At 34.5% G+C, this 13,347-nt stretch overlaps 1 protein-coding gene across 1 annotated transcript in view; it reads left to right on the forward strand.

Moving 5' to 3' along the window:
- Positions 1–8,056: 8,056 nt before the first annotated feature.
- LOC121422914 overlaps positions 8,057–13,347 on the forward strand; it is a 73,729-nt gene continuing 68,438 nt past the window's right edge. Inside the window, exon 1 of the mRNA XM_041618156.1 lies at positions 8,057–8,815. Coding sequence (XP_041474090.1) covers positions 8,629–8,815 — 187 coding nt within the window. The 5' untranslated portion in view covers positions 8,057–8,628. The remainder of the gene's footprint in view (positions 8,816–13,347) is intronic.

The raw sequence follows: 13,347 nt of genomic DNA on the forward strand, positions 1-13,347 counted from the left end.
GTCTTGAACCTGTAATAAAATCAACTTCTTCTCGCAAGCTTTTAGTCACGGTTATTTCTTTCTGTCAAGGCGAGAACATACTTCAGCTTGCAGGATTCGTTACATCTTGGTCAAGGAACATTTGGGGGCAAGTCACCCCCCCCCCCCACCTTCTGAATACGCGGCAGTTCAGCCGTTGATTTCAATTCATGAAGAAATGAAATAAATAAAGATTTAAATAAAACAATACTCAATACTTAGGAGAGGGGGAATGGCGTGTACACTCATCCCCACACTTTTCAAGACAGAAACAATAAAGAAGACTCGACAGTTCGGACAGGTTCAAGTTACCGGAACGAGGTACTGTCGAAACGTCGAGTCTTCTCTTCTGTTCATGCTCTACAACTCCATTCGCCGACTCAAGTCTTCTCTCGTCAAGCCTCTTTAAACTCTCCAACTCGGCAATCCAGCCCGGCCTACTCAAGCCTTTCACCCTGCCTACTAGTCGATCGGATTTCCACCTCTTCTGGTTTACAGTCCTAATTTAAAGGTTTAAAGGACAAATCCAACGCAACAAAAAAATGATTTTAATAAAAAGATAAAAATCCAACCAGCATGGCCATGAAAATTTCATCAAAATCAGATGTTAAATATTAAAGTTATTACATTTCAAAGTTTCGCTTAATTTCACAAAAAGTTATATGCTCATCCTAGTCGGTATATGCAATGGGTAGACTGTTGACGTCATCCACTCACTATTTCTTTTGTTATATGAAATATACTAATTTTCTTCTCATTGTCAAGTGAAACAACAATAAATTCCTCCGCGTTTATCATTGTTTAATACCATTTAAATTGGTTTAGTCAAATTGGTCCTTATTGCCAAATCTGTAAAAAATGAGGTATTGTATATTCAAACAATAAAAACCAAAAGAAATAGTGAGTGAGGGACATCTTTGTCTGTGTCATTAAAAGTCACTGAGTATATAGTGCATATCACTGTCTTGTAAACAATAGGCGAAACTTTAAAATTTCATAACTTTCTTATTTACATATACAATTGGTTTAGTCAAATTGGTCCTTATTGCCAAATCTCAAATGAGGTATTGTATATTCAAACAATAAAAACCAAAAGAAGTAGTGAGTGAGGGACATCATTGTCTGTGTCATTTAATGTCACTGAGTATATAGTGCATATCACTGTCTTGTAAAAAATAGGCGAAACTTTAAAATTTCATAACTTTCTTATTTACATATACAATTCTGATGAAATTTCACTGTTATGCTAGTTTGATTTTTCTCTTTTATTCGTATCAACATTTTTCTGGGGTGGACTTGGCCTTTATAACTTCCCAACCTCCACTTTCACGCCTTTCCAATTCACTTTTGTCTCTATCCACTTTTATCTCAGTCCTTCAAGGAATTTACATGGTCATGGTGTCCGTAAACCACTTCCACGAAAATTTGGACTCTTTTTCTTCTAAAGATAACGTTATTGATAATTAATTTTACCCTTATTATCCTCTGATCTTCTGAAATACATACATACATACATACATACATACATACATACATACATACACCTATACATACATACATTCAGACATGCATATCATTTTAAACGACTGAAGTAACTTTTCGAGGCTCGTCGCTCAATTCGCTCACTCGCTGATAAATTCTCCAATAATATTATTACACACCACTGTCTTGAAATATAGTTTTGGCCAACATTCTGTCTTCCAACTAATGAATATATTGCTCGCTCGCTTGCATTTGATTATAATCACAACAAATCCATTACAATGTAGTCATTGGAATAACAAATACTGATAGGCATTTAACGGAAAGATGGTAGTATAATTATGTATTCATTTAAAATATATATGCCTACGTAAACACTGCCCTCTTCTAATTACACACTACTTTCAAGAGGTTTGTGGATACCATTCTGTCTTCCAACTACTGAAACTTTGCTCTCTCTCTTCGCTCTCTCGCATATTGATATTAACTGTAGGTCATTACTTCATTTCACAACAAATCCATTACAATATAGCCATAAACAAAATCGTTGTAAAATAGGCCTTTAAATGTATTGTTTAACTTTGTGAGCAGCCGATTTAAAAAATTCTCAAACCAAGATGAAACATGTGTACAAGTGCATGTATTAGAACTAATAAACACTGAAAACAACCAATATTGAGAAAGAAAAGCTAAAACTACAAGGCAAACCCCGATTTTGTAAATAGGCGTCTATAAGTACACATAATTGTATGGGATGAAATTAAGTTGGTGTTTCCGGTCACTTTATCATTCAATTTTTGAAGCACTAAATAATTATTTTTGGACGCAATTTTTTCTGGGCTTCATTTTTGTAACATATCACAGACACAGGTGACAAGTGTGACCTTCTAGCTCAGATTTTTTAAAACCCGGCAATGTTAACCAATCACTTTAAATTGAAGATGGTAGTATTATACACACGGTTATACCGTATCCCGTACCGTATAAATTTTCCTCGTATAACTTCATGTGGGGCGGGGGTGTTTCCCAAATTTTGAATTTTCAGTTCAATATGATTATGGCTATCACCCCCCCCACCACCACCACCACTCGGCCGGATTAACGCCATTGGTAACGGTTATGTCTACTATATTTACATCTGCACTGAAATGAATTTCACTTGGCGCCAACTTTATGACGCCATTTTGAAACTGTGCTCGTATAACTCTACTTTTGGCAAGAAAAGAAAAGCACAATGTTATTACTGTTTATTGAATGGATCGTTGCTATAGTAGGATAACTAAGCTGTCTGATCAATCTATTCATCTTTTTACCGCTTATTGAAGCTGGATGATATCAGCTTGAACAAAATTTTATTTGGCGCTAACTTTATGGCGCCTAATTGAAACTGTGGTCGTTAAGGCTGCTTTAAGGTACGATAAAAACATGACGTTCTCACATTACGAGAAATAGTAATCAATTTTTAGAAAGCGCGTTAATATAACCATTTCTCTCTGCGCTTCAGAATATAAAGAAAATAAAAAGGTGTCACTTTGTTGAGTTGATGTACATTTTGAAAAAGTTTTTAATAGCTGTTTTGAATTTGTATACAATATCAATTGTTTTAGTTTGTTCTACAATACATGGCCTGCATGAGCAAATGACCATTCACTCACTATACGTGCATAATCATGAGAACTGATACTGAAGGAACGATTAACAAATTCGATTCCATTCAATTCAGGTTTGTTGCAAAAGAACCCATTATGATTGGCAGTCAAGACTGAATAGATGTTTACACAATGGCAGTAAAGTATCATGTAAGAAGAAACAAATTATCAAGATTTTACACACTGGTGGATGCAGGAGGGAGAGGGGCCCATCCGGTCCGTGCCCCCTCCCCTCTTAGAGGGATAATACAAATTTGTGATGTAAATATACCATTGTAACACAAGTGTGTCCCCCTTTTGAAAGAGAGGACCCTTTTTTTTGCTTGTCAATTTTTTTTTAAGGACGAATTGACCTTAATTTTTTTTCGTTTGTTCAATTTTCCACGGGAAATGTGCTCCCCTTTTGGAAAATTCTGGGTCCGCCCCAGGCTGGATTTACAATAAATATACCAAAACATAGATCATAATTACAAATGTGCAGTTAAAAGTAGAGATAAAAGGAATGAAAGATAGATCAGTAAAGTATTTCACATGCAGCTGTCACACAATTACAATCTCATTTTGCATGGTATTATTGTAACAATCTTGTGAGACTTGGTAGAGCACTATAAATTCTTATTGTGTGAACGAAGATGACGTTTATGATGTTTACTACCTTATTCAAGGGATCGTTGATGATATAGTAGGATATTTTAGCTGTCTCATCAATGTTTTTATTAAATTACCGCTTTATGATTATGTATCATAATCATTTTTTCATCAGCATCAAACAAAATGTCATTTGGCGCCATCTTCATGGCGCCTTTTCGAAGCTGCGTTCTCCCAAGCGTACTTTTAAGGCGTAATAAAAACAAAATGTTTTTACATTGTGATCGAGCCTATAATGGATCGTTGACAGTAGAATAAGCAAATTGTCTGTCTGCACTAAAATCATATCAGCGGAGCTACTTCTATTCTGATAATTTACTGTTTATTTTATTAACACGTCTGATAATTTCATTCGTCAACATTTGCCACCCTTCATACAGGCAAAAAATTATACCGGTCAATGAATGAGAATCAAGTTTTTTAACGAGCAAAATCTTTCCAGGTCAAATAACCTTTTATGAAGATCCATACCCTCTCGAACGAAAAGAAAATGATGATAAAAAAAATCGAGAATATCATCAAGATTCTATAGTTTTATTGGCAAAAACATTGAGCAAGCAAGGTACCAGCTCTGGACCGGTATATTCATAAACCCATCTCTTGATTTACTGTTGATATAATGTAATTTCTATGCCTTTTTTAGGCTATACAAGGACAGGCTATTGGTACATAGGACATTTTTCCCTGATTCAGTTTATATAGTAGCCTTCCAATTGTCTCACCAAAGAAAATGATAGATATAAATGAATTTAATTTCATTAAAAAAATCTATGTATATAGATAGATTATAGAGAAGATGTTACCTTACATCGTGTACTTAGGCAAACCTTTTTGTAGACGACAGTTCATTGTAAGAAAAAAAACACAAAGTTTATATAGTTAAAACATTTAATGACGCACGGTGACGGTCTTATACACTCAAGAGCGAGTAAGGAAGAACAAAATACAAATACAATCTAGATATTTATATGCAGGAGGGTGAAGTGATAGAACGTATCATTTATTTGATCCTCTATTATATTTTTTTGAAATACCTTTTTTGGTTTATTTTGTGGGCTTATTCAAAATTGAAGGATTAAATATAAGATAAGGATTGGAAGGGTCATGCCCTTACTCAATAATATTGGAGATGTATCCACCCCCAGCCTGGACGAAATGTAGGTCTAAATGTACAAGGCAACAATTCCAATGCCTTTATGAAAAATAGAAACGTGTATGATGAGATTTTGAAGGACAAAGAAAATTGAGGCAAACGAATCATACTCGAACTTTCTTATTTATAGGTATTATACACTCAAGAGCGAGAAAGGAAGAACAAAAATACAATAATAATCTAGACATTTAGATGCAAGTGAGTGAAGTGAGAGAACGTAATGATCCACTATTATATCTTTTTGAAAAATACTTTTTTGGTTTGTTTTGTGGGCTTATTCAAAATTGAAGGGTTGAATATAAGATAAGGATTAGAATGGTCATATCCTCACCCATTAGTGCTAGAGATATATCCATCCTCCGGCCTGGACGAAATTAATGTAGGCCTATGAATGTACAAGGCAAAAAATTATACTGCATTTATGAAAAAAAAGTGTATAATGAGATTTTGAAGGACAAAGAGAATTAAGGCAAACGAATCATACTCTAACTTTCTTATTACCCTAGATATGATAATGGTACCATACAGTAGGAGTGAAGAGCCAATTACCACAACATCTCAAATACAATAGGGTTTAATCGTCACCAATGGTTGGAGATGATGGAGTGTCATTTTATGCGGGGAGAAGATGGCATTAATAAGCAATCATCCGTGCCTCCGCGATGATGAACAACCAAAAAATACAAACTCTGAAGGCTGTATCGCTACCATGCCAACGGGCGACGCAGTGGATGCACTTTAATTTTTTTTAGCATGCCCCCACGATGATTTCACGGAGCTGTTTATTGTTTACCGTGTTTATTGTCTGCACAATATGAGAAGATATAATGTATAATATACTGGGAAATGGACTAATTTTGGCTTTCTATTGTACATCAGGCAACTTACGAATGTGGTGAAGTCATCCATCAGTATAGGCTTAGTATAGAATTCAATTGAATATGTGTATGTCGGTAAACCGCAAGAATGAAATTTACATCTGGGGGTAGAGCAAGGAATGTAATAGGGTTTTCGTACTACATATACCAATATCATCGATATGGTGTAATTTTTGTAACATCATTTAAGGCATTACTCCATAAATGTCATGCTGTAAGAACTACCGTGTTTTAACAATCAGACACGTGTTGATGTTCCACCGTAGACACCGTCAAATTACAACATAGAGATTGAACATAACACCAAACTGTGTAAAGAAAAATAACAACCACTTGATAAAGAGTTGCAGCGGCACTCGAAAGCTCGTGAACTTGTAAGCTAGTGAACACTTTTTTGCGAGAGTGATCACGAATTTCCAAGAAAGCCAGTGAACACTTTTTGCGAGAGTGATCACGAATTTCCTTGTTGACCATAGTAGATTGCGAGACAAATGAATACCCTCTAGCAACAACCAAAGGTGTTGAAATAACACCGACACTCAAACACCATGCAGAGGAAACTGATCTTCTCTGGAAAGAACACAATATCATACAGTGTAATCACAGTTTGTTCACAATGTGGACTATGTGAAAATATTATTCACACGATTGAAATACTCATATTCAACAGTGTGAAGATATTTTCACACTGTGGACACCTCGATAGTGTGACTGTTCACAGCATGTTCACAAGATCGACTAAGTTTATATTGTGATTCACACTGTTGAAGTGCTCAAATTTCACAGTGTGAAGGCGATTTCACATTGTGTCCCACATCGTGAATAGACACTGTTTTAAAAAGTGTTCCGATAATGATATCATACTCATTCTTTTTTCTTTCATTTTCTTTATTTCCCCCATTCTTTTCCTTTCCCCCTTGGTCTTTGATATTTCATGATCAAATATTATTATCATTATTATTATAATTTTCATTTTTTATTCATTTGTTTATTTATTTAATTATTATTATTATTATTATTTTGGGGGGAGGGTTCCACTCTCTATTCTACACTCCATACTTCAGGTCATTTTCGCTTTCAAGTACAATACATTAATTTCATGATTAAATTGTCTCTTTCAGGTCATTGTATCCTATCATGTTCAATCATTATTAAAGGGGAAGTTCACCCTGAAGAAAAATTTGTTGTAAAACTAGCAGAAAAAAATAATAAAAAATATTGGTGAAGGTTTGATGAAAATCCGTTAAAGATTAAGAAAGTTATTAGAATTCAAAGTTTTTGATTTGTGACGTCATATGCGAGCAGCATTCCTACATAGCGAATGGTAAAAAATCAATGAATTTCAAATTTTGTATGGTTCCTGATGACTTTATTTTGTTTTCTATTTATGATCGGGTGTGAAATGATTTGTCTGTTGATATACAAAAGGCACAGTAAAACCGTTTTCAATTTTCTGAGAAAATGACATTTCAAAGATTTTTTACCATTTGCTTTGTATGAGTGCTGCTCGCATATGACGTCACAAATTCAAAACTATGAATTCTAACAACTTTCTTAATCATTGACGGATTTTCCTCAAACCTTCACCAATATTTTTTATTATTTTTTCTGCTATTTTTACAACAAACTTTTCTTCAGGGTGAACTTCCCCTTTAAGTTCCCTAAGCATACTTCAGTTCTAATCTAGTCTTCTATTTCAGCCTTCATTATTCAGTAAAGTGATAATAATACAAATATTAATTCCTTTCTTTGAATTCTTTCACTTTCTGTATACCTTACCGATAATGACCAAGCCATGTTGTTTTCTACTTTTCTTGTCTTGCGTACCTCTATAATATCGTTCCCTTATTCATATTTTATGGCTAATATAGAGTAAAACAACCTAAATCTCTCTTGTCTGTGGTTTTCTTTCTTCTGTATTTATTTACTCATTCATTAATTTATTTATTGTTTACTACGAAATAAATTTTTGCCAGGGGCGGTGTTACCCGGGGTCAGGGTGCTACTACCCTTAGAATATTTCTTAAGTAATGGAAAGTGACGTCACATTTAGGTCGTTTAGTCCTCTAAACAGTCGTCGCTCGTGAATTTCATAAACTTTCCTTGAGTAAGCCTGATCACTAATTAAGCCTGAACGGACAGACTAATAATTTTGTCGTGACGGTCCAATGACAACGCTCATTCTCCGCCGCCTTCCACTTCCATCAAAATTATAAATTTCGTCTGTTGGGTAGTCTGTCGTCTGACGGACTTGTATTGTTTATCATAGAATCTATAGTTTTGCGACAGTAGAAATGCGGATGTTGTAAATTGTTTTTCATTTTTATCGCAAACTCATCAGTATCGGACAATATAAGAAGATATCAAAGAAGACTATGACGATTATCGTAAACTTCACGCTTCTTGTTTGTGAAAATATTTCATTTCAGATACAACGACTGAATATTGATTCTTCCTGATTATTCAAAATGTTTTAATCGGACACCGGAGGCCAAATTGGAGTTCGAATTCAACGAGTACTAGAACCAGCTTTTTTAGTAAATCTTATTGTGGAAGATCATTATATTTATCAATTACACAATTATTACAACCGTATATGGGTGATCATTATCCGACCGAATCTCTTGCGAAACCATCGTCACTTTGTGGAATTTGTAATAATTAATTTCCGTTAATGTTTTCCCCGTAGATCAGTAAAATAGTTTGCTCTGAATAATGAAATGACTTGATAATTACTCTTAATAGTCATTTGACACACAGACAATAAATTTTGGTTGTTTTAATCATCTGTGAGCACAGAATGTTGGGATCACGGAGAATGATACCGGGCGTATCTCGAGTTTACACCGCTATACCGGTGAAGTTGCTGGTGTTGCTGTTGATGATGTGCTTATGTCGCTGCCACCAAGCTCTCAATGGAGAGGATGAGTTGTCTGGAATGGAGATGGGGCAACCTTGTCGTGATATTCCTTATGATGACGTAAACAGTAAGTCTGGTAAAATATTTTGGTTTTCAGTCCTTAACATCACCTGTAACTTTGCTGGCCATAATTGCTGGCCTGAATATTGATCTTCGCTGAAAGTGCATTTCTAAAAAGATTTCCTTGCTTGTTATTCATTCATAATGAATTTTTTGTCGCCCAAACCAAATGAAATACATCTTTTTGATTCCATATGTACATCATTTCTCTTGTCATTTTATCAGTGAGTTTTAGTGCCGGAGCAACATTCTGGAGACTTTTCATCTTTCCTTCCAATCTTTTTTTTTTCTATTTACAATATAATCAACTGGTATAATACACTCGTCATTTGTAAATGAATTTCTTATCATTAATTTTGATCTATACTGTTAATAAGAATGTTTCTCCTATAAGAAAGACGCTGCACTCTACAAGCTCAACTTTTTTTCATCAGCATCCTCCATTACTAACGTGTTGCTAAATTATTTTGTCTACCTTATATTGTACGCAAAATTGGGCAGAATGTTCATAGTTTTCACTTACATATCAAGAGTATACAACATTAAACGACATTGTTATCGTTGGAAATTGGAGAAAAAATCGAAGTGAAATGAATGAAACATAGGCCTATATGGTGACATTAATCTGCTAATGTAAAATAAAGTGTTCCATTCAAATTCCCCTACTTTTATCATTGATTGATAGTTATTTAAACCCTAGATTGGTAGCAATTCCAACACGGCTAATCCTGTCTAATTCAAAGCATCATGGCACGAATAACGGTGAGCACTGCATAGAGTGAAGAGCAAATCATATTAAATAATGGTTAAAAAAAAAACACTTGTTAATCAGATTAAAAGAAAAAAAAGAACATTCTGATGCAGAACAATATAATAATCATTGACAACATGTTAATGCAGATAATGAAAATAAAAAGGCGATGATTTTATATATTGATTCACCAACGATATTTGCAGGTTTACAAGATGTGATGGACCGAAGTGCAGAAAAACGTACACATGTCAAATAAAACATGATTATACTGTATTAGGCCAATCGGGACCAATACGCGTGGTACTGTATTTACGGTTGTGGCACCATTTTTTGGTTGAAAATTTGAGAAGAAAATAGTAAAATAACAGAAGGGAGAAATTGAGAGAGAGAGAGGAAATATGTTTTGGTAATTTCTGATTTTTTGTGGACAAAATTTGTTGAATTGATGTGAATGTGAAAGAGTGAAAATAGCTCAATTACCACAAACTGTTTAAAATATTGGCAGATGCATTGCTTTTAAATTTCGAGAAGCACTAAAAGTGTTTTTAGTGCGTCGCCATGATATTCCTTTTTTATTTACCAATAAAGTTTGTAGCTTAATTTGCTTGATCGATACGTTTACTCGCATACAAGTAACGGAAGTATCTCCTTTTTGAGGACTATGTCACAAATCCCATTCCATTCACGGCTATACTCAATTTGATGTGTAAATTGCAAAGTTCCACAGTGTAAAGTGAGAAAATTTCTTGATCGGTCGCTACGCTCTCTCGCATTTAAACAGACTACATTCATCAGACAGTGGAGGATGGCTACGGTTGGCTGGGATCCGAACCCACGACCCTCTCTTTCAAAGTCAGAAGGCTAATCCACTCGCAACGCTCCACAAAGACATGCAAGTTTAAACATTCGCAGTATTACTGATCATTCAGGTCGTATATTGCAAAAATGTACAATTAAATAATCGATATCGATTAAAAGTCAACTGAAACGATTATGTATGGATTTTTTAGGTGGTCTGTCTATGACAGATCACCTATTGATTTCGTCAGAATTTTCTTTATTTCTTTCTTCCTATCTTTATTCATTGTACCTATTTTTTGTCGCCAACTTTTCTCGACATTGGCTGAATCAATTTTGCTGATTTTTTTGTCATATATAGAATCTATCATAGAGACGGCAAAATAAGCTTTTCAAGGTCATATGGTCATGATGACGTCATGTACGCGCCATTTTGTAAAATTCTTCATTTGATCATATCTTCATTATCAATTATCAAAAATTAACAATATTTACATGACATTAACTTCATGTCAGGGGTCAAATGCCAATGTCATCAAAGGTCATGTAGAGGTCATGACGCGCGCGTACGCGCGCGTCAAAGGTAAAAAAATCGTGTAAATGACCTATAAAATTTTTTGGGTACGTTTCAGGTCATTTTAAGCATTTCAAAAATTTGCGCGCGCGCACATATGCGCGCGCGTTTTCGCGCGTTACACCTTAACGCAACGCAGAAAAACCGTTTCTTTTAATATCATTGCATTGCTAATAAAATTCTGAGCAATTTGATACCTTGATCAACCTTCTACAACCATTAATAACGAAATTAACACCCGTTAAACTTTGCAGCACGTGTGCGCGCGAGCTCTCACTATAGGCCATATATGGGCAAAAACATGCCTATTGCAAATTCACTGTAGCTCTTTAAATAGTCCGTTGACCCCAATTTTTTTTTCATATATCGATAGATTATGAGTTGTAAATTTGATTTCATGTCACCATTGTCCCTAAATTATCTCGTGACGTCATCAAATAGGCGCCCAAACTAAAAATTTCATTTATTCAAAAATGACGTCATCAAATTTATGCAAATTTGGCTGTAACTTCTCGAATATAAATCATTGTTCGCCCAGATTTCGATATGTTGTAGTTTAGAAGGTACTCTTTCTCCTCAGTTACATGAATATTCGTTTTGAGGAACGCATCATTGCGTAAAACAGCGATGAAAAGAGGCATGTCATTTTTCCTCATTTTGCGTGTAATCTCTATGGGACATGACTTTTTCCCAAAACTAGATTCGACATTCCTCTATTTCGTGAGCCATATCTCCATTTTTTCTTGTCAGCTTTCCTTGAGCTTTTAACATGTTGTAGCTGAGATTCTGGGCTATCGGAAATGTGCCCTTCATTTTTGGATCAGATGCCGGGATCATGCCCGTATTTCACTTGCAAAATTGGAATTGTAATTTTCAAAATTGCTTACGTGTAATCTCTATGGGGAATATCGTGGCTCAATGGATAACGCATTTGACTTGCTTTCTCGAGGGCGGAGGTTCGATTCCTGGGGTAGAAAAGATGATTTTTTTTTCATTTTTTTTTCTTTTTGCCACCTCTGACATGATCCTTTATGATAATTAAAAGGTATGAAAGTTAAAATTTAGCAAGATAAAACAGATTATAATTGTTTTTTTCATATCACATGTATTTTGTGTGTAATCTCTATGGGACATGACTTTTTCTCAAAACTAGATTCGACATTCCTCTATTTCGTGAGCCATATCTCCATTTCTTCTTTTTGCCGGAGCTTTTAATATGTTATAGCTGAGATTCTGGGCTTTCGGTAATGTGCCCTCCACTTTTTGATCAGATGCCGGGATCATGCCCGTTTTTCACTTGCAATATTGGAATTGTAATTCTCAAAATTGCTTACGTGTAAAGTCTATGGGAAACATTAATAATCACATTGAGCAATGGTCAAAATTTATTCTTAGGATGTCTAGAATGAAGATTATCAATCATATCTAAATTATTCATTTTATACATTAGCCGACTCTGAATGAAAAATCATGACAGACCACCTAATTCGTCCGCATGACGAATTAAATTCTAGTTTTAGTATTCATTCATAGGAAGGTGTAGCGAAAATTGAAATTATCAAATATTACAACATCGCAAAAAATATATAATCTCCGCATTATTAGTGTGCAGGGCTGTATGATGTATGGTTTCGAGTGTTTCCACCATGAGAAGTAATACACAGAATAGAAAATCAAATACCCAATAAAAATGGGGTTTTCAAAAGATTTCATTATAATTTTGTTTTACCTCTCAATATATCAGTAGGGTCAATGTCGACCCATTATACCTCCATGGTCAAATGTTTCGTCGACAATTTTGACAAAGTGAAAATGGATGGATGATCATATTAAAGGACAAGTCCACCCCAACAAAAACTTGATTTGAATTAAAAGAGAAAAAAATCAACAAGCATAACATCGAAAATTTCATCAAAATCGGATGCAAAATAAGAAAGTTATGGCATTTTAAAGTTTCGCTTCATTTCACAAAACAGTTATATGCACATCTCGGTCGGTATGCAAATTATTGATGATATGACTCATTCACTATTTCTTTTGTATCTTATTATATGAAATATGAAATATTTTTATTTTCTCGTCATTGTCATGTGAAATGAAGTTTCATTCCTACCTGAACACGTGGAATTCCATTATTTTAACATTTTGTGCTGCAGGCAAGGAGGTCCTAATCGTCAAATTCGTAAAAATTGAAATATTGTATAATTCAAACAATAAAAAAACAAAAGAAATAGTGAGTGACATCATCGACTCTCTCATTCGGATGTAACTTGCTCGTTCATCTAACTATTTTGTAAAAAATAAGCGAAAGCTTGAAATGTCATAACTTTCTTATTTTACATCCGATTTTGATGAAATTTTCAGCATTGTGCTTGTCTGATTTTCTCTGTTGATTTAAATCAACATTTATCTA

This window comes from Lytechinus variegatus, chromosome 10 (genome assembly GCF_018143015.1).
Source record: "Lytechinus variegatus isolate NC3 chromosome 10, Lvar_3.0, whole genome shotgun sequence".
NCBI classification, from domain to species: domain Eukaryota; kingdom Metazoa; phylum Echinodermata; class Echinoidea; order Temnopleuroida; family Toxopneustidae; genus Lytechinus; species Lytechinus variegatus.